This window comes from Penicillium pulvis (assembly GCF_028828015.1).
Source record: "Penicillium pulvis strain IBT 33274 chromosome Unknown contig_5_segment0_segment0, whole genome shotgun sequence".
Lineage (NCBI taxonomy): Eukaryota > Fungi > Ascomycota > Eurotiomycetes > Eurotiales > Aspergillaceae > Penicillium > Penicillium pulvis.
Genome location: NW_026643078.1, coordinates 578,945 through 600,913, shown reverse-complemented (window position 1 = coordinate 600,913; position 21,969 = coordinate 578,945). Strand labels below are relative to the sequence as shown.

The 21,969-nt window shown below is 48.6% G+C and overlaps 6 protein-coding genes across 6 annotated transcripts; 5 read left to right on the top strand and 1 right to left on the bottom strand.

Moving 5' to 3' along the window:
* Positions 1-74: 74 nt before the first annotated feature.
* Positions 75-505, top strand: N7503_006778 (NADH dehydrogenase [ubiquinone] 1 beta subcomplex subunit 7; the record flags this gene model as incomplete). Its single annotated transcript, XM_057066325.1, has 3 exons — positions 75-126; positions 190-311; positions 401-505. The coding sequence occupies 3 exons, from the start codon at positions 75-77 to the stop codon at positions 503-505; spliced, it is 279 nt and encodes a 92-aa protein (XP_056920006.1).
* A 737-nt stretch (positions 506-1,242) lies between these two features.
* Positions 1,243-3,839, top strand: N7503_006777 (glutamate--cysteine ligase; the record flags this gene model as incomplete). Its single annotated transcript, XM_057066324.1, has 7 exons — positions 1,243-1,471; positions 1,526-1,598; positions 1,678-1,743; positions 1,807-1,949; positions 2,004-2,129; positions 2,179-2,764; positions 2,829-3,839. The coding sequence occupies exons 1-7, from the start codon at positions 1,461-1,463 to the stop codon at positions 3,837-3,839; spliced, it is 2,016 nt and encodes a 671-aa protein (XP_056920005.1). The 5' UTR covers positions 1,243-1,460.
* Positions 3,840-4,293: 454 nt separating this feature from the next.
* On the top strand, positions 4,294-4,740 carry N7503_006776 (uncharacterized protein; the record flags this gene model as incomplete). The annotated part of the gene is made up of 1 exon (XM_057066323.1): positions 4,294-4,740. The coding sequence occupies one exon, from the start codon at positions 4,294-4,296 to the stop codon at positions 4,738-4,740; it is 447 nt and encodes a 148-aa protein (XP_056920004.1).
* A 2,406-nt stretch (positions 4,741-7,146) lies between these two features.
* On the top strand, positions 7,147-7,365 carry N7503_006775 (uncharacterized protein; the record flags this gene model as incomplete). The annotated part of the gene is made up of 1 exon (XM_057066322.1): positions 7,147-7,365. One exon carries the CDS (start codon positions 7,147-7,149, stop codon positions 7,363-7,365), a length of 219 nt encoding a protein of 72 aa, XP_056920003.1.
* Positions 7,366-8,830: 1,465 nt separating this feature from the next.
* On the top strand, positions 8,831-10,663 carry N7503_006774 (uncharacterized protein; the record flags this gene model as incomplete). Its single annotated transcript, XM_057066321.1, has 4 exons — positions 8,831-9,094; positions 9,147-9,333; positions 9,384-10,004; positions 10,071-10,663. The coding sequence occupies 4 exons, from the start codon at positions 8,831-8,833 to the stop codon at positions 10,661-10,663; spliced, it is 1,665 nt and encodes a 554-aa protein (XP_056920002.1).
* A 5,504-nt stretch (positions 10,664-16,167) lies between these two features.
* Positions 16,168-17,928, bottom strand: nsdD (GATA-type sexual development transcription factor NsdD; the record flags this gene model as incomplete). The annotated part of the gene is made up of 4 exons (XM_057066320.1): positions 16,168-16,380; positions 16,519-16,839; positions 16,980-17,826; positions 17,897-17,928. 4 exons carry the CDS (start codon positions 17,926-17,928, stop codon positions 16,168-16,170), a joined length of 1,413 nt encoding a protein of 470 aa, XP_056920001.1.
* Positions 17,929-21,969: the final 4,041 nt, after the last annotated feature.

Below are 21,969 nucleotides of genomic sequence, written 5' to 3'. Positions count from 1 at the left end.
CCAGCCTGCCTCTCCACCACTTGTGCCTGTCCCCCCTCCTCCCGACCGTCTCAACCACACCAACTCTTGCCACAATGTCTATTACTGAGTCGGTCAAAAGCGCTGTGGGCCTTGCGGAGACCTCCGGTACAAATTCAGTCCATTGAGACTTCTCAAACCCGTATGAAGCTAACATGATGCTCGATTCAGCCACCCGCCAGGAGATGTCCGAGGCCCGCCTCCCCATTCAATACCGCGACTCATGTGCACACCTTTTGATTCCTCTGAACCGGTGCCGGCAAGCAGAGTACTACCTTCCGTGGAAGTGTGAGGTATGGTTCTTCACCCTGCGCCCCGAATAAATCACCTCGGTCAGGCGCATATCTGCGGTGTATCCCGGCTAACTTTTCTACGTCACTAGAACGAGCGTCATACCTACGAGAAGTGCCAGTACGACGAGTTCAAGAAGCGCGTGGCCAAGATGGACGAGCTGCGCGCTGCCAAGGATGGTGCCCGCAGCAACTGAGCTTGCCGACTTTGCGTTGTGTGTTTCCGTGTGAGCTGCTGGCCAAGCAGCAGGTTATGTACATATATGATATCTCGAGAGTGCCCATGGACTGCCTTTTATGGCGTTAAGGACCTTGTTTTTTTTTCCTTTTCAATTTCTGGGGTAAAGAATGCCCGATAAAATTGCGGTTGGATTGATGTGTCAATTGCTTGTTTCATAAGCTGACAGCAGCACCCACTCCGCCTCCGAATACCGGAGTGAATATATGGAGTGAAGCTACACCAAAGCATAATAGTTGCATCAGGATGCAATTCACGAGCGGCACGAGCGGTAGTGACGGATTTGTCAGCCACATTTCTGATGCCACTTGTGTGCATTGGTAGCGGCTTGCAGATCCTACCATACCCTGCAGGGGATATATTTCTCGAGACATGCGACTGGAACATTGGTGTGAGATGGCCGGGGTCAGCAATAGTGTGGCGCTCTTACTCCGCAGAGATCAAGTCAGCCGGCATTCACTAGACAAGGGTGAGAATTGCTCATCCATGTATATGTACTCAAAGAGACCGCACACCACACACCCAGTAGCGTCAAAATCGGTCAGAAAGCTCATAAAATTAGTCTGTCTATTGGAGTAATGAATATATCAAGTAAACCATATAATGAAAGTAATCGGCATCACCTGATTGCTTAGAAATCCAGGTTCTTATCGCCGAGATCTTGCCCCGCCGGGAACTGTTACGGCGAAAATTCCCCCTCAATGCAAGAATTTAAAAGAACCGGTCGGAACGGGCCCATGCGCGGCTTGACTTGAAGTTCTTTTAGACACTTCCGTCCATACCTCCATTCTCACCTCTTACATTTCCTGGCCTTTGGTCCTGCCGTGGGTCGAGAGTGCCGTCCTATCTATTCATCTTTTGGCTTTGATCGGTATTACGTGAATTGCAAAACCAAAAGTGGAAGGCTAGCGACAATGGGACTGCTGTGCGTGATACTTGCTTCAATGAAGCACATGGAGGGTTGCTAACCTGTCTGTAGTGCTCTTGGAACTCCTCTCGAATGGCCAGAGGCAAAGAAGAGGGCCCAGCAGGTGCGCGAGTGGGGAATTGAGGTATGAGCATATAACTGCCGAGGCAGCTCAGTGGGGCTGTTGATTGCCGTGACATGACATGATCTGACTAGCTATGCAGCAACTCCTGGCGAATTGGCGACGAGCGCGAGGCAAGGAACGGGATGTTCTACTGTGGGGCGACGAAGTACGATCAACAAGCAAACTATGCTAGTCTGACGAAGCTGACATTTTGTTCTCGGTGTACTAGGTCGAATATCTTGTAGTGTCCCTCGACGATGCAGCCAAGAAGGCCCGGTTATCTTTGGCACAGGCCGAAATTCTAAAGTCTCTCGCTCGTGATGAGGCTCTGTGGCAAGCTGGCTCGTCTGAGAACGACGCCAATGGGGAACAGTAAGCATTGATTGCTGATCTGCGGAGCAAGAGCAGATTTTGACCCTTTGTTAGCGCCGGCGAAGATCCCCCACATTTCCATCCTGAATTTGGACGGTTCATGCTTGAGGCCACTCCAGGAAGCCCGTGGGGTATTGGATTCAAGGATTTGTTGAAGGTGGAATCTAATATGAAGTGGCGGTAGGTTGTTCGTCTATTGATTATGAGCAACAGTACTGATTATCTCAAGACGAGAGGTTGCCAAGGCGCATATGGCACCTAATGAGTCGCCCATAACTCTTACAACCTTCCCTCGGCTGGGCACGAAGGATGATTATATCCAGCCTTATTATCCACCATCAGGGCCGGCTCTTCGCTCACAATTTGTGCCCGATGAGATTGCCAACCCACATATCCGATTCCCAACATTGGCCGCCAACATTCGTTCCCGGCGAGGGCGCAAGGTTGAATTGAATGTGCCTATCTTTAAGGATCAGAACACCCCCTCGCCCTTTAAAGACCCCACCGTCAACTATGATCTGCATCTTTGGCCGGAAGATGATGATGTCCGCAACGGTGCTGTCAAGGATGACCATGTCTATATGGACGCCATGGCTTTTGGAATGGGTAGCTGCTGCTTGCAGATCACCTTCCAGGCAAAGAACATGACTGAAGGCAGGAGGCTGTATGATCAGCTGAGCCCACTTGGTCCGATTCTTTTGGCTCTTACGGCAGCCACGCCGATCTACAAGGGTTTCCTTGTGGATACAGATGTGCGGTGGAATCAGATTAGCGGAGCCGTGGATGACAGGACCCCCGAGGAGCTTGGAGAGGCTGTAAGTTCTTGTCGCCCAAGTTTTTACCGGACTTGGAATTTTGTACTAATCTGCTTTCAAATAGCCCCTTAAAAATGACCGGTGGAGGATTCCCAAGTCCCGATACGCTTCTAACTCGACTTATATCTCTGAAGACCCTCGGCTGCGGAAGGAATACCTTGACCCAGATTTGGTCGTTGACCACGATATTAAAAAGCGCCTGATGGATGGAGGCATGGATGACTTACTCGCCACGCATTTTGCCCATCTGTTCATTCGTGATCCCTTGGTGATCTTCTCTGAGGATCTCGAGGAACTCGACTTGAGCAAGGGTGATCATTTTGAAAATCTCCAGTCCACAAATTGGCAACACATGCGATTCAAGCCCCCACCATCCGACAAGGACGACATTGGCTGGCGAGTCGAGTTCCGCTCAATGGAGATCCAGATTACCGACTTTGAGAATGCGGCGTTCAGCATCTTCATCGTTCTGATCACCCGTGCTATCCTGAGCTTTGACCTTAATTTCTACATACCCATCCAGCGCACCACGGAGAACATGGAGACTGCTCATGCTCGCAATGCTGTTCTCGATCATAAGTTCTACTTCCGCAAAGACCCTTTCTCGGCGCGAGCTCCTAAGGTTCCCGCTCAGCAGTCTTCAGACGGCAGCACATTTTCCTCTACGACGTCGTCAGCTATCAACACGCCACCACCGTCCCCTCCTCTTGGCCCAGTCGAGGTCGAGTATGAGCTAATGACCATTTCTGACATCGTAAATGGATGCACTGATGGTTCGTTCCCTGGTCTCATCCCGCTTGTGGAGTCCTACCTGAACAGCGTCAATGTGGATGTCGAAACACGTTGCTTCCTTGCAAGCTACCTGGATCTCATCCGCAAACGCGCCGACGGTACTCTTTGGACGGGAGCCCGATGGATCCGCGAGTTTGTTGCCAAGCACCCAAGCTATAAGCAGGACAGTGTTGTGTCCGAGGAAATCACCTACGATCTTATCAAAGCCGTCAACGAGGTGACTACCAATGAAGGCCGAAACGGATCTGTCGGCTGGGAGCTCCTTCGGGGCAAAAAGAATTAGAGAATCCCTTACATCCGTCAATGTAGATAGATATCCGGGTGTGGGGTTGAGTTGCATTTTAGACGATGACTTGAATTTGCACATATTAACAGCCGGAGGCAGCCCTCTTGGTCCAATTGATTACTATTAGTCCGTTTCAGCCTTTTGTCGCTCGTATATTGACTCCACACTTTCCAAGGTACTGTGCTGCTGGGAGCCGAGATTGATCTATTCCGTACGACGCAAACTCGGATCCTGGACTCGTAGGGACGAGGGTTATACAGCATGCAATCCACCGAGCCACATTGCAACGTCACGATAATCAGAACTTACAACAACTGCCCCATTAAGCAAGAGAAAATAAGCATCAAACCCCCCCCCATAAATTTCCAGGATGAGATTTACATCTCGTCCCACCGCACCATATTCATCATTCTAATCTCTAATCTCAAATTGATACCAAGAAATCCCAATCATGTGCTGGGAAGTATCAACCCCAGAGCCCTCGCCCTCCAAAGAAATCGACGCCATATTAGCAGTAACAAACGGTTTCCTTTCAGCACTGAACACCAAATCCCGACTCGACTTCGAAAGGCACTGCGTACGTGCTGGTGGCATGTCCCTCTCCCCTCCGCCGCCAACATCTACAGCACTCCGTTTCTGCACAATTGGCTCGTTCATCGAGTACATGGCAACTTTACAGGATGACGTTGATGAGCGTATCTGGGATCCAGAGGTCAAGGTGCATGGAGGAGGCAATCTTGCGGCTGTTTGGGCACCTTTCCGGGCGAAGATCAATGGGGTTGTGGATCATGTTGGTGTGGAGCTTTTTGTGTTGCACAAGATTCATGGGGAGTGGAAGATTACTGGGCTGGCGGATTCTTGTATGAGACCTACTGGTGAGGAGATGGGGATGCAGTGATAGGGAGGTACGAATTTGGAATCATGTGAAGAATATTTACAAGTGCAAAGTTAATGGTTGGTTTGACAGAGTAAGATTGAAGACCACTGTCTGAGAACAAAAGCAATATGTACAAAGGCTGAGTCTTCTGCAAGTTAAGATCCGAATCACGAACACAAGGAAACAAGATCGTTTGGGTGGGTGCTTCTTCACCTCCTTGTGTGTTGATGTACTGTGTGATGATGAACTGTGGATCGATGTGTTGTGGGTTGGTGTGTTGTGGTTGGAATGCTTGTGTTCTGATGCGGTGTCCCAAACGCGTATCGTAGTTGTGGCTCAAGCCCAGTCTGAATTTGTACTGACACTCAATATGGGAATTTGCAGTTGAGTGACGCCTGTTCAGAAAAGACTGGCCCAGCATGATGTTGTTGGCCGGTGCTTCTTCACCGCATGCCCAATGTCGTTGTAAACCTGTGGCTTGTGCCTCCACACCACAATGAAACAAGATGCCATTGACGAGTCCAAGAATTGTGTCTCGAGATGCGAGGAGTTGAAGCTTCGGGAGGGAAGAGTGGCCTTTCAGAAGACTCGATTGGTGGAAGCAATTGCGAGAAAGGCACTTGGGGGCGCATCTGGGAGGAGGATTGGTGCAATCTAAAAAACAACACAAAATGTTAGTTGGAAGATGAGAACAATGATTGCAAAGTACCTTGAAGCTCGAAGAGGCGAGATGGGAGGGTCTGTTGATCAGAATGTGGGATCAAGTGTCAAGGAGAATTGACATCATGGGTGGAGTTGGAAGATGGTTGGATGCATGGATGCATGGATGCATGGTGGAAGTTCAAAAATGGAACTTGGAAGTTGGAAGTGATGAAGCAAGTTCAGGGTCCAAGAGGAATGAAGCTGCAACTTGGAGAAGATGGAAGCAAGCTCAAATAAGAGGAAGTATGAAGTTGGAACTTGGAAGTTGTAAAGGCAAGTCCGAAGTTTAAAGTAGAAGGAGGAAGTTGAAAGTCAAAACTTAGAAGAGATGGAGGTTGAGGAAGGAAGAAAGAGGAGGGAAGGTGGACAAGTTGGGGGAATTTATACCTTTGCGTGGAGACTCTGGGGTACCCCAGGATCACTCGCTCTCGCCTAAATCGGCCAATCAAACGAAGGGTCACTTGCTCAGGATCAACTTTTATATTCAGGATCGACCAATAACACGAAGGGTTACTATGAGATCACGCATCCCAATCTGCCTGGACGGATTTCTTCCTCCATTTCGGACCTTCTCTTCTACACATGTTTGCTACGCCTTCTTTTTGTTTGAGCCTTTGCTCAATACGTCCAATCCCAGTGCTATTAGTCCTTTTCCTCTTGCCTATGTAGCTCAATCTAGTACCACAAGATTAGGCGCGGCGCGCCCTTGCTAATTGAGCACCACAATAATGGTATTGAGAACGGGGTATGAACTATTGATATTGATATCACAGTCGAGTACATACCCAAGCACCTGCTTGGTTACGCTACTAATTAACTACCCTAGGATATGAGGTGTTCCCACGGGCAAAATTCAACTCCCATGTCTGTGAAACGCATATCTAGCCACGCTATATATGGTCACTCAATTCCTAATATTTCGTTGAATGGCCCAAGTATTTTTGATGTTTGACTCGCCTGTCGCAAATTTAAACAAATTTCAATAAGCACTACTGTTATTCATGGATATGCTGGAGCATTACCATTGCACAATGATATATTTGCAACGTGCGTAGTCGATTTACAGGGCTGCTCGGGTACTCGGGTGCTTCCGCCGCTGTGGGCCCACCGCGCCGCCGCACCGGTAAGACGCATGCTGCAGAAGTACCAGCCCCACAACAAGATCTACTCTTACATTCCTGTGCGACGGTCACGACTTATCGATCGACCTGACAAAGACTATGGCCAAGGAGTATGGTCTAAATACGATAATGATGAAGTAAGTAGCCTTTGCCGAGTGGTCGGTTCGAGAGGCTAACAAGACGTAAACAAAGGCAGATCTAAAACCTCGTCTCGCTCGATCTCTATGATCTGGCCCCTCCAAGAAGATGGGGCATGACAATTACAAGTAAAGCCTGCAAGTGCGCCAATTGTTCTAGCCAGACGGTTGCCAATGTGCTCTACTGTGACGAAACATTTGCGAAAAGCACGTCCAAGACCAGCGGGTGCATAATTCGGCGTCTTTCTCGTCAGGACCAATCTCTGCGCTGAATTTGGCGGCTAATTTCGATACAGGATCTATCATCACCGGCTTGCCGAGGTCAGTTTCAACAAGACGCAGTCCTGTGAAGGCTACTCGCAACATACTGGATCAGTCACGGCGACCGTCCATTCTCATTAATCACACCAGAATCAATATTCTAACTTCACACTGTGCGAAGGTTTAGCCGCAAAACTTCTTCACGAATGGTCGCTTGCTACGCCAGAGAAGCTGGTCTCGTTGGGAAGGAGCCTGAAAGAATTCAAGAGGTCACCCAGACGCACATTGCAAACGATCGAGAGGTGTCCGTTGCGAACATGCTGTTGACGAGTGAATGTCATATCGAAGACTTGCAAGCTGTCTCTGGTGAACTTAACCCGATTCTACCAGAATCGCTTCAACTGCAGTCTCTGTTAACACACTGATTGACACGATTACCTAGACAAACATCAATACGAACAGGGGGTGTTTCTTGTGAACGTACCGCTGAAGAGCGTACGTCAATTTGAAAGCTTACGAGCTGTTCCTGGTGGAAATGAACCCCGACTCTGCTAGGATTTTTTTCAACTTGGGTCTCCGTCCACATACTGATTGACAGATCTTCAACTAGAAGTAGCGGCTATAGAGTCGAGCTACGTGGAGGCACACAAGTGGACAACACTGGTGGTACCAATGATGTGGTCATACTGGAGGATTGGGAGAATGGGGGTCCGCAAAAAGCGTCCGTCGCATTACTGTCGGCACTGGCCACAAGGCACAAAAGCCTCGACAGAAGACAGCTCGCCTCAAAGCGCTCTTCGTATCATCGAGCAGACTACAATCTCCACAGAATTGGGTCATCTGTCAGGGAGGCTCGGGGTGAACTTGCCAGGTCGGAAATCCCGATTAGGGGCAAGAAGCTGCTGTTAAGGCACTTCGAAGTCCATGTTAAGGGGAAGATGGTATTTAAAGTTAGTACGGCCATCATTGTTGTCTAAAGCAGCACTGAGGAGAGCCCGACCAGCTCATCATTGTTTCTCTCGGTCCCTAGCCGGTCCACCATAGCCACCACAGAAGTCCTCCGAGCATGAGAAGCTGAGATCTTCACAAAGTAAAGCATGGATGCAATGCTGCCCTCGAATATTCTCCGGGATTTTGATATCAGATCCTGCCATATGACAGACTTGCACAAAAGCCAAATTGCAAATGTTGTACATGTTCTCTTTCTTCCTTCCTCTCTTCCCTACCACCCGCTATTCATCCACATACGTCAATGCCAAGGCCATTTCAACCGCCCGTCTTGCTATTGTTTTCTTCACAAGTCGCTGATCAGAGCTGTACTCCCCAACATGATTGGACAACATCGATGATCATGATTCAATCTTGCCAGACCACAATCCCTGATGCTCCACAAAGTCCCAGTTCAACTCACCGGTACGTACTATTTGTCTCAAATGCCACAACAAAAGCCCGTCCGGCGAAACTTCGGGTGACAAGACCCTAGTGCAGAACAAGGCCGGGCCCGGAAACTCTAAAACCTTGGATATTACTTCTCCGCATTGGCGTTTGCAAGTCAGGCTAGCCGACCAACACGATTGGGCACATCCATTCTCCCCCACCTTTACCCCCGTCTTCTCTCCGCATTTCACATCCTAGCGATGCCGGAGCATGCTTCAAATGAAACCTTAGTCGGCATATTTGCCAGACTCCAGAAAGAATTGTGCCGAACGACATCATTCTTCACTGCGAGCGCTGATCATGGCCTGTTTGGGTGTGGGGCCTGGCACCCTTGCCCTTCCCCGCAAATTATGCACCCCATAATTTTCCGAGCATGCGTACATAATAAAGAGGCCGAGAAGGCCTGCTTTGGGAAAATTCCAAGATTGTGAGGTTCTTATACCATATACGACCATGTTGGCGCTTGCGGTCAGCTTTCTCGTATGGGCGACAGCTCATGCGGCTCCTACTTCGAAATCAGCACCTACAGTCAAGGTCCTCAATGGAACGTATGTGGGAACACACAACACGCAATATAACCAGGATTTGTTCTTGGGTATGCCCTATGCCCAACAGCCAGTGGGCAATCTACGGTTCAGCGTTCCGCATTCATTGAACGAAAGCTGGAAGGGAACGCGCGAGGCAAAGGAATACTCGGACATTTGTGTCGGATATGGGGTAGGAATTTCATTATTGCCTGGTTGAGATTTTGCCTGACACTGCATACTAGACGGACTCGATCTGGTATCCCCAGTCCGAAGCTTGTCTTACCATCAATGTCATCCGAAGCTCGTCTGTAACGGATGATTCTAAGCTCCCCGTTGCAGTCTGGATTCACGGTGGTGGGTTCTATGAGGGATCTGGATCGGATCAACGGTACAACATGTCGAGAATTCTAGAGAACTCGTACGATATCGGTAATTCCCTCCATACCTTATTCTACGATGTAGGCTTATATATCATGCAGGTAAACCTTTCATCGCAGTCACGCTTAATTACAGACTCTCGGCCTGGGGCTGGATAAGTTCAAGCCAGGTCTGGGGCAGCGGGAACACAAACCTCGGATTGCGAGACCAGAGACTAGCCCTACATTGGGTCCAGGAGAATATCGCTGCATTCGGTGGTGATCCTACGAAAGTCACTATCTGGGGCGAGTCTGCAGGAGCCATGTCAGTTGGTTACCATCTCACAGCGTATGGTGGACGAGACGACAAGCTCTTTCGGGCTGGGATTATGGAGTCTGGTGGTTCCATTGGAGCCATCCCGTCAAATTACACTGGATTCCAGTCTACCTATGACCAGCTCGTGTCTCTAGTGAATTGCACGGGTACGGTCGACACGTTGCAGTGCCTGCGCGAAGTCCCTTTTGCTACTCTCAACGCTGTTTTGAATGGGACTGACGGATCCTCCGATTATAATTTCTGGCCGGTGGTGGATGGCGATTTGCTTCGGAACTGGGGTAGTGTGCAGTTGAACAAGCATGAATTTGTCAAGGTTCCAATTCTGGCTGGGACTAACACAGATGAGGGGACTGCGTTTGGTCCTACGGGCATTAACACTACCCAGCAGTGGTATGAGTATCTGACCGGTATGATCATTCTATTCCCCTTTGGTCTCGTGTCGATGCAGGCTAACAAATTCCGTCCGTGACTAGATGGAGGCTTCGATTTCCAAACCCCACCATTCATCGCCGATGAAATCCTCAAGCTTTATCCTGATAACCCATCACTAGGAATCCCCGAGTTCCTGGGTGACGAGCGAGTTCCATCTGAGGGCTGGGAATGGCGGCGGACCAGTGCCTTTGCAGGCGATTTCACCATGCATGCGAATCGACGCCGACAGTGTGAAGCCTGGACGGAGACCTCCACACCGGCATACTGCTATCGATTCAACGTACACTCCGCGGACACACCGCTCCTTGCCGGAGCGACTCATTTCGAAGAAGTGGCGTTTGTATTCAATAACATCGACGGACTAGGATATCATTACGGGAAACCGTTCGCCGGGGTTCCACAGTCGTACTACGATCTGAGTTCGATGATGACGAGTATGTGGGCCTCGTTCATCCACGATTTGGACCCGAATCCAGGGACCGTCAACGCCTCTGTTCATTGGGATGCGTACGGGCTGGATAGCCCGGTCGACCTCTTTCTCAATGCGAATACGACTAGTCATATGGAGGCTGATACATGGCGCAAGGAACCAATTGATTATCTCAATTCGGTGGCTGAGGCTTTCTGGCGGTAGACGGGAGATCCATGCGGGATAGTCCGGCTCCTGTCTGTACCCAAGATTTCCGTACAATCTTACGATAGTGGATGAATTTATCGGTGTATGAATCTAGATCGGATCCGCATTTGCCGGTCACAAATAAATGAAGTCATATGTTCCGATTCCGCCACGCGAGCGCAACGTGGGAATCTGAGACGAATCCATGGGGTAAGGCGGTTCGGATCCGACGGGTCCGAGAGAAGGCCACGGTCGGGGCGTGAGTTTCAATCTATAAAGCGCTAGAAGCAGTCTAGATAGTAGAAATTGTTCTAGGTATATTAACTACGATATTAAAAACCTTCTTTGCCGGGGGACTAAGCTAAAAGGTGCCTTAGGACCGATTCTAGTTCTAACGGGGATAAAATACCGAAACTCGTCGCTAGCGGCCCTTAATTAACACTGATTAGGTAGAAGTTCCAAAATCACCTAGTGCCTTTTGCCTAGTGCTTTTAGTGTACCAGATTGCACCAGTTGCGTCGCTTAGTCGCAGGACTGTTTGCCGACTTGGGCATGCAGAAACCGCAGATCGGCCGATGCCGATCGAGATCTCGCGTGGGGTTCGCGCACAACCTTCCCCCCTGTTCCACGGAACGCGACGGGTCGTTCAGCAATGTCCTGTGCCGTGCCTCCATCCACCATTGAATTTTTGGAACTTAGCAGGTCCCAACGATTCGGTTAGAAATTTAGTAGCTCCGGAGTGTGTGGGTAGCCGTGATTCGACGGATCTAGCTTCCAGTGTCTTGAGCGCTTATCGAGTGGAGACGAAAATCTATTTGTGTGGTTACAGTTGGTGCATTCAACTAAGACCAAAAGTAACGCTACTGTCACCGTTCCTTGATAAAGTTAGCTCCTGATAGGTGCGGCATTTTCTACCGAGGGAGCTAGCTGGACTAGGGATCGAAACTCTTAAGTAATTTCAAATCTGATGGAACCTTGTCTGCAGCTACTGCTAGATTTGAACAAGTCTGACTTGCAGAAATCGATCACGATGGCGCTAGTGACGTGGCCTGAAGCCCACCTACACTACAGGCACACGAGGGTGGACAACAATAAACGAAAACGACAAGACCGAAAACAAAATAAGTCAATAAAGAATACAATAAAATACAAATGCACTCACAATACAACCCACACCGCTATGCAACTGCAACCCGCGTGGTCGGCCAAAAAGATCTAAGATCCCACGTCAGCTAGCGGAGCCCTTGATGGAGTAAAGATCAACTAGATTCATGCAGCGTGAAGATCAGATTTACTTGTCAATGAGACGCGGCTGAGGATGAAAGAAAAGGAAAAAGCAAAAGAAAGGCCTTGCAGATACATGTAACTTGGAAGTCTGTTTGAGGAGGGAATTCGGATGATCGGTCACGATGCATGAGTTTCATGCGTGCCATGGTTACTCAAAGGCGCTCGATTTCGGAGTCTTTTACACCGCATAAGCATGAATCGAATCTTGCATATGGGGTCCGGGTAGATGTGGATTGTTTCTAATTCATCCATGTCTGTAAAGAGTAAACGCGTACCTGTACGTAACACCTACCCATACAAGGAAACATATCAAAGTCCCGCATGCATCAAAAGCAACAATAACAAATAGCATCGTAAATCAGGCACCCAGGCAGCTCAAACCCACATTAGTGCGTGTATAGCACAGTCCGAGACCATAGAAAACCAAAAAAATCAAATCAATAGTCCGACCCACCAGTCCGGGACCTTCGATTTCATCTCCACCTATTACGCCACTTGTCCCAGGCCACCAGATAGACTTTGACCCGGTTTTGATTCCCACGGTCCTCTAGCCTGTCAGCCCACTTCGCGGGAACCGTCATGTCTCGGGGAATCAGCTTTCAATGTAAGCGAATTGACTGGACGGTTCCCCGGGCCTTCCCAAGGCCCCCCCATCCCCCATCCACCCGTTATACCTCAATAGTGGCACACAGACACAGACGCATCCACATGATCTGTGGATTTTTGTGCACGGTGTTCCCGAGGGAGTGACTCCGTACACGGAGTTATTTTCCCGACTATGGAGTAGTAAAGTATAGCAATGAACGTCTCGGTAGATGACCGCTCTCACGTAGCCGCGCTCTCCTATGCGGGTAAAACCGGTGGAGATCTTGTCACGAGCCCAGCGTCTAATAGTCGATAGTCGTTCCACTAGAACCGGCCAAAAATCAGGATTTGGAATGGCAATTAAGATAAAGGTTGAAATCCTGCAGTGACGCAAAGAAGGTTAGAAGAACATTGGAACCACAAAAACCAAAAGCTTCAGATCCACCCTTCCAACCCCATCGCCTTTAGCGCGAGGCCCGAGAGCTTGGTCAAATGTTGATCTACCGTTTCTAGCCCTTGTAATCTCTTTCCCGTATGGTCTCAGCGGAGTTCAATCCTAAAAAAGCTCCATGTTTACGGAGTAGGGGAAATGAGATCATATTAAAGGAAATGAGATCATGCCAGATATTGATTTACTATTGTAAGTTATTCAGGGATACAATACAGTGACGTGGGTCGGCTCAACAGGGGTAATCCTAGCATCTGACGTACGATCTATGGCACCGATTCCCCTCTAGTTCAGATAGGGTCTTGGGCACCGATCTGAGGCTTGCTGCACGCACGGCACAGGCCCATGGGTGGCCTGACCTTCAATAGCCAATAAGCCCCGTTGCCTACGTATGCAGACTTTACTCGGCAGCAAATAAGCATGCTAAAACTTAGCTACAGTTGTCATTAGGAATTCTAAAACTTAGCTGCAGTAGTCACTGACACTGATAAAATTAAAATAAACGGTGCGGAGATGGACGGAGATGTCGGAGTACTAGCTAGTACGAAGTTGTAGATGGCAAAAGAAGTTATATTACACGAGGCTACTTTCTGTTTTGTTGATGCGCCCCGTTTTCGTTGCCACGACCCACGTTCTTAGTGTCTTCCACGGAGTCGCCGTGAAGAAACTAGTGATTTGACTCACCTCTTTATTTTTGGATAGTTTTCATTCTTACTTTTTATTCATTTGGCTTTTATGAATTTTATCCTTTTATCCTTACAAATCTAAATTGAAACCTTATGATCATTCTTGAGAACGTGTTTCGGCCAGGATCGGAATGAGAGGGATCTCGGCATTGAACTGTATTTCTTTGCCCCACGGAGTATTTTTCCCCTTCCAACCAATAATCGACGGTAAACACGGGGACGGACCGGACGGATATCGAATCGAATCGAAATCGGAATCGAAATCGCAATCGAATCGGAATCGTAATTATTGCATGTACGTAGAAGGGTCCACTTGACTTAGGTCAATGAACATGGGCATCAATTATTTCTTTGTTAGAAATCGCTGCCTAATTGTAAATGTATCGGGGTTTGGACGGATAACAAAGTTCGTTTCATCCATGGATCTGAGCTGAGTGCATGTCCTATGGTAATTTTTAAAAGTCAAATACTAGTATTATTACGGTAGATAGATCTCCACAGGGATATGCAGTAGGTTCCTGGTCGCCAGTACAGTCCCAAGGTTCGGCATTAGACTAATGAATTGGCTTCAAGGTAGATCGATCATTTATGTTTATTTTGGCGGCTATCCAGCTTGTCTGTTACCCGTGTTTCTACTAGTCACAAACAAACACGTACACTGAATGTAAAATTGGGTAAATTGGAGTAATGCCAATGACAGCAAATCCCGAGCCCCATCGACTGTATAATAGAGATGATAAAAAATTGGAGTAGTGCTAATGACAGCAAATCCCGGGCCCCATCGTAGATATGATTTCAAATACTTCATTGATCTCGCATCTCGATCAATGTGGCCAACACATCCCTACTAGCGCGCCTTGGCCCGAACGCTTGGCTCTCACCGTTCTTTCAAATTTCAGTCGTGACTCGGTCGATCTATGCTGCCTAGTGTCTTGATCGAGAAAATCATTCTTTGTACTGTAAACCTTGTGTTTTATTATCGACCAGGAATAACCGACCAAGGAAAGTCTTGGTCGATGTATACTTATGCATGCATACAAACTCCGATCGGACCTTTCATCGCAGATCGCCCGTCACTGAAAGGATCTTGTACCCCCTTGTTTCAACCCTCAATCGGTCGATGTGCAGGAGGATCCACACATGAACTAACCTGTCATCCTAAAAGCCCCCCCCGATGACAAATCTTGACCTGCCGCGGAGAAGGTGATTCGTGGCGGGATCTTGGCTATTATTTCCGGTGGGGTGGGATCCGGAACTCCGCTAGGAGTCCATGCGAGATTCAAAGATTTGAGATACTCTAGTTTTGGGTTTGAGATTTGATTTGAGATTCGAGTGTCGGTGTGCCAGACACGGGTTTGTTTTGATCTACAACACTATATGCAATGGGGAAGGAATGCCCCGCTGCAGATTTCTCGCTTTCGCTCTGTGCGTGTCGGCTGATCTAGTCGCGCGTCTGTTGATCTGTTGATCTTCAATTGCTTCGTTACCGATTGTTATGTAGAAGTACAATTATTTTATGAAATCGGGTTTCGCGAAGAGTTTTTCAATTGTATTTCTTTCTTTTCTATACGTAATTATACGACGTCGATGCGTTGGGTTGGTCTCGGGGTTCGGGGATCATTCAATCCTCAATCCCAGCGCAGCGGTAACCGCCCCCTCTATAGTTCTCGCATTGAACCATAGCCACGGATTCGCAAGGCAGCGCAACTATGGAATGTGGCTTTGAGATGTAGAAGAAAAAAAAAATAAGGAGGCAAAGAATGCCATCATTGTTTGCTTGGCGACCTAGAATAGTAGGTCGTTCGCGAACGTAGATGAGATTGGACCCTGACGATCTGATCTGTGGCTCAACCAAACAATTTCTCTCGGCCGCTGACTATGACAGCTGACCTCATCGGGGCCGGCCGAAGCTCTACTATGTGGCGAACATACTAAAACTATACGACACTATACGTAGTATACGTAGCAAAGATGAATACTTTTTTTTTATCTGAAAAAAACGTACAAAGAAAAAGAAAAAAACGGAAATGTCAGGTCATGTAGATCAAATTGCCACCCGCAACAGAAGATGAAATCAAATCATTTAGTCACTAATCCGCATAAAAAATAGAAGGCTGAAGATGCTAGAACCAAGATCGTACACATATCAGGGACATACTCAGACAGCAACAGAGACACAAATGCAGGGTATAACCAAAACAGGAACAGGAACAGTCTTGCATCCAGAGAGGGTAATCTATGCTTTGAAGGGCTTTCCAACGCTGCGAGGGTATTATATAAGACCGATTAGGAAGGTCCACATCAGATGAACAGTGTGGGAGACTGATGTCAATGGGGAAAGCAAATCTCAAAGATCCCCGAAAAAGAACAGATGAACCAGGAAAATGATCAAAGGACATGTGAAAGCAGTAAAAATTGAAAATCCAGGGAATAATAAAAAAAAATGGCCGGAACTCCTTTTTGCCCCCATTTCTATTCCCGCCTTTTCCAACGCCACAAAACAAAAAAAAAGAAGCTTAATGACTGGTTGGTGAGGCGGAGTCAAGGACCGACTTGGGCTTCAGATTCGATCCCAGAGTCGCCGCCTTATTGGCGCCCATCTTGCGAGTCAGCTTGGCGTAGTGCAGGCCGCACGCGTTACACAGCGTTCGGGCACCATCTGGACCCCGACGCCATTCTGGTGTTTCGGCTCGGTTACAACTGTGGCAACGACCAGGAGGGGCCGCTTTCTGTCAAAATAGAAAAACATGATTAGCCACCCAGTTCGTGACATGTGGGAAGTGGAGTATCAGAGCACGAATGAGACCGCTCTGACAGAGAATAAACGGGTCAAGTGCAAGAAACTAGGGGGAAAAATCAGAACTTACTCCACGCCGTTTCTTCGAGTCGGCTCCAGCAAATCCACCCACGCCTTTGAAGTCTTCTTGGTACATGGTCCCAGCCATGTGTTCGTCCTCGGGCTTATACGCCTTTCGCTGGGCCATCTCCGCTAGTGCCTGTTCCTGGTTCACAACGGCTGTTCGTATCCGGATCAAGGCATCTTGGTTCCGACGCTGCATGTGGAGAATGTCCTCCACTTCATTCAATGACGGTAGCGAGCCCATGACCGGTCCAGACCGCTGTGTTTGGTGAGCTCGTGCTGCGTAGTGACGTGAAAACTCCAATGTTCGCGTGCTCATTTCGACGATCTAATCGAAAACGGCAGCTCGTTAGCCTTCCAACTCTGGTACCAAATCTTGCCGGGTGGATCGACAGGTCGACAATCTCCTGCCACCCCACCAAGGGGGAAAAAATAGAAACAGTAAAATGAGAAGCAGAAAATCCATACCTCATTTAGAGACGTTTCCACGTCGAATACGTCTAGATGTCGCTTCACCGAGTCACTATGAGGTTGAGGCATTGGTCGGCCCACAAATCCACCTTTGACCTCTTCCACACGGGGCGCACTCATGTACCGATTGTCGTAGGACGCAGGAGGGTATGACGGGCCACTCTGCGGGAAAGAATAGTTGGGAGGGAAATGACCGTAGCCATTGGGAGAAGCCACGCTGCCTGCGGATGGCGGCGCGCTGTAGTCGTAGGCGGAATTTTGAGATCCAGAAATTGAGGTGATACCTGTTTTGGCACTTTGGGTGGGTGATTTGCCCGTGCTGAGGGAATGTAGCGACGCGTTCCGGGACTCTTGTGTGTTGATGGAGCCAAGGCTATTCCTCGACGCTTCAGGCGGAATCTGGTGAGGATAACCCGGTTCCCGCATCAATGATCCGGAAGCTGGGCCATTGGAGAATGGGTTAGGAGGGCCCGGCGGGCCCTCCGCGCCTGAACGGCCGATAAGGTGTGAGGGTGGTGCTGCATGACCTTGTTGTGGAGGGGGCGCGGAGGTTGGTGCCGGGTATGGGAGGTGATTGTCCTTGCCCAGAGCTTCGTGGATGGAAGGCAGCGACTGTCGAGATCCGGCCTTGTCCTTCTCATCTTCAATCACTCGGCGCGACTCTGGTGGTGAGATGTAGCCCGGTTGCGGGGGCGCATTGGGGTTCGACGGCGCGTAGGAATAGGGTAGTTGTTGTCCGGCGTACATGTTGTGAGGACTGTGGAGAGGGGTGGGAGAAGCGACGCTTGGGTGTGTATAGCCCGAATCGTCCTTTCCAAGGAAACCGATGGCAGGCAAAGGGTTGCTGTGTCGCGTAAAAAGCCAGTCAGCATTGAGTTTCAGACCGATCCGATCAGACGAGAAGCCAAACCAACCTGTGCCTAGGTGCGGCTTCTAAAGACCCCATCACGATCTGTGGTGGGGTGAAGGAAGGGGAGAAAGTAGAAAAGGATCACGCGTGGATTCCTGACCTCATCAACGGGGGTGTTATGACGGATTGCAGCGCAGACGATTTGACTTTGGCGTTCAAACGATTCGGCTTGAAGTAGAAGTCGAGGGCAGAGGGGTCAATAAGTACGGCGCGATACGGCCGAATGGTGAAAGTCGTTCGGATGGTTCGAAGGGTTCAGGAACCACCAGTTCGTCTAAGCGATTTGGAACCGGCAAGATCGGAGTATGGAACCAAGATGAAGGTGAGTGGCGTAGGGTGCGAGTTAAGTCCGATGCGATCGGGAAGTATGGGCAGTATTTTGGTGTTCTTATCTGGTTCCCGAGGGTAGCATCACCCAAGGAAAGTCGCGTTTAATCGTAATCGGAAAATGCCAGGGCTTAAAATAAGACAAAAGGGTAAAAGAAAAAAACGACCGTCAAAAGATCGATCGTGGAGGGGGAGAGTTGTATTGTAATGCAAGGGATAGGTGATGGGTCGAATTGCGTCGCGTGGGAAGCAAAAAAAGAAGGAGGAAATCGGGGGGGGAATGTTAATCCAAGTATGAGCACGAGGTGGAATGGGAGGGATAAAAGTAAGATTTCGATCCAGCGATCGATATAAGAGTTTAAGAGTTAAAGAACTAGGTGGGTAATATCAGTATTCCAATGATCGAGGCTACTATAAGTTTAAAATGAATTTATTTTTCTCAAATACGGAGAAAAACCCATTCAGGAAAAGAAAAAAAGGCGTTTTTTCATCGGAGGAATCAGAGTGGATCGAGATGGGGATCGGTATATACAGATTTTACAGATTAAATTTAAATAAAATGATAAAAACTAAAACTAAAATACTAAATCATAAATTGAAAATATTATTCAAAATGATAAATTACGGATCGGTTATGACCTGTATAGATTACGGTAAGAACTGCGGATCTTCGCATGTGGGGATCATACCTATCACTGCTGCAGTGGAGTCAAATCCCAGGGGAAAGAGGGGAGACCTAATTATTAGCCTATATTCTGTTAATTCTCCCGAATAGGATCTTATCCTGAATAGAGAAAATGATAATAATCAAAAGCAGAAAAAGCAAACCTGCCTCCCTAAACCCCATAGTTACCCAAGACCTCCCTATTTATTTCCTTGGGAAACTGAAGGAAAACCCTCAAAAAAATAAAAAATAAATCCTATTGATCCCATCAACCTGAAAGCACCTCCTGCAGCTCACGGTACGACATGACTCAGGAACACATGGGTTCGGGTACAACCTCCGAGTCCAATCGAGATCACCCCGGGCTCGGCGCATGTTATGGCGGTTTAATTTGCGATGATGCTATCTGCCTTTGGTGAACAACTTCCACCTATCAAAGTGGACACCCAAAAAAAAATAATGGCGCCTAGTTGTCTCGGACCATTCCCAGAGAGGAGGAGGATATATTAAGACCACCAAAGTTTATTGTTTTTATAGCTCACGACTTATATACCTGGTCTCCCCTTCCCCTATATTCTTGTACAAGGTAACGTGTCTCACATGAGTGATCTCCGATGTAGCAGACTTTTGACTCGTCAGCCTCGGATATGCATCATAGGGGGGGGGTGTTCAGACCCCGGGCTTATTAATGGAAGATCATCAGGGTATGATGTCAGTTCTCCAACACGATCAAAAAATGGACTTGAGAGGGAAAAACAAAACTTGGGAAACAACGCATGCAGGATGGTAGGCAAATGTCTGTGTCCCTCTAGATCTGAAGGGGTGGAGCAACAGCCACCGTCATACCTTCATAATCTGATCTGAGGGAAAAAAAAAGCAACGTCTAACGCTCCCTTGCTCGATCTCGGGCACTGCCGCCCCGTATGGATCTAAATGGATCTCTACATACTCCGACGTCACTCTATTCTCAAATCACATTTTGCGGCCAATAGGATGACTGGGATATTTATTATCTTTTCCCACGAGAGAAATCAAAGGAAAAAACCGGTTGGCCACATGGTAACTTTGCCGTCCCCCCTCTTTCTCTATATGAATCATCTAAAGTCTCGGCGCTGCTTCCCACTTCAGCACTGACTCCGTTTAAGTCACCCACACACGTTGTGCCTAAGCTTCGGGATCGAGATCGGACCACTCGGGACGTTATTGGTGAGATCGTTCCAGCACTGCGAGACCCTACATCAAGAAAAATGTACCAAACAGTTCACCTGAGTTATGTTGGGAATTCCCCATGACGTGAGGGTTCGAATTGCGCGATGGAATAAATACCCATGACGCCGGTTGCCTTTCCCGGCTGCGTGCACTATGCGCGTTAAAGACGGAAGAATTGGAAACCTAAGATTACGTCTGTTCAAAGCTTATCGAGGAATTGTTTAGACAGGGGTTGAATCCGGGAAGATACTATGTACTCCGTACGAGGTACTGAGTACCTGACAACCGGGTACTTTTCCCAAATTTTACAGGAACAGGATTTGCTGGAATTGCCTATGTGTTTGTTGCCCCGTTCAAAACCTTACGATGCATTGGCCCCTGGAGGACCCGCTCTGACCGTTGTCATGTCATACCCGTTAATCATTTCTCCGACCCAAACATCCTAAGCTAAGGTCCAAAAGACCCTAGTCAAGATCAGAAGACATCCAATCCTTGATTCCTTGGTTCCAAGTCCACGGTACCTTCCCAGCCTTGTACGGTAGGCTTCTCATCTGCTGGCGCACAGACAGTGGACCCATAACGGGTTGCTTGGCTCAACGGTCGGCGCCTGGGGCACAGGGCCTAAACGTCCACTGAGCGTCTTCAAAGTGGCCCAGCACGAAAGGTAATCGTAGCGAGATCTTCGGAACCTCATATGCACTGTGTGGATCTGGATTGCGACCAAGGGCCTTTGGTCACGGTTCGCTTTTTCCCCCTTACTGGGCCTAGCTCACATCCAGTGCAGAAACTTTGCCCACAGACCACTGAGAATATAGGAAGTAAGATGCATCCTGCAATCGCCTGAAGAACCAAATGCAACCTCATGCAGCTTGCGGGGACTGCAGATAAGGAACCGATCTGGTGCTCCGAAGATCACAACGCATACACACTGCGTCTGGGTCACACTTCAATCTCCTCGGCAGACAAAAGGATTGTTAACGGGCCCGAGATCGATGCGAGGAATCGATCTACACGGTAGTCGCTGCATCATGCAGCCGACCACACCACCCGGATTGCACCATTTCAGCCATGCTATGTGCTCCATCCACCTTGAGATTTAGTGCCATGCACGGTAGGTCACCTCGCCTACGTTCCCAAACTTTGATGCACCCCAAGACCATTCGGCTGGTGGTCCCCACTGCGCACAAACCGATGCTTCTCCGAGCCCCGAGCCTTGCCTGGGTACTCTGTACAGCTGGATGGGACTGGAACTGGAACTGGAATTGTTGTTTTGCTTGAGACCAGCACGGGCCAGAGAAGAATGGAAAGCAAGAAAAAAAAAGCTGTTTGTATACCCGGTGTATATTGTACGTTGTTATTTGGGAGAGACGTGGCCATAGCTGACCAGGTCCCGAATTTCCCCGTTACTAGCATGACGCTGCCGTTCCATTAGGGCGTTTCGATCTGAACCGATGAAATCGTGACCGGTGTCCCGGTCGCGCGCAGAGTTGTACGGAATCAGATATGAGCTGCCGCGATTGGACGCATGGGGATCGAGGAAAGGTAAACAAAAACTCATGAAATAAGAGCCGCTCTTTTTCATCTGAGATCGTGGGCAGTTGCCTCCTTCTGGCAACCATGCATCCCAAACTAAAATTTGTGCATGTCCAGTGCTCAGTCTGATACTCCAATCCACTCTAGCCCTGATAGGTATTTTCTTGGCAGGATTACACACTAAGTGTTAGTACATACGCAGTGTAGCATTCCCCCACTGACAACACATCCAAAGCGGAACCGGTTATATGGAGCCATCAGAGGATTTACGTCCCCATGTTGCTGGTCATTTGAATAGTCTCATGTACCACCCGCAGGAACGACCCCCTGTGGAGACCACTGAA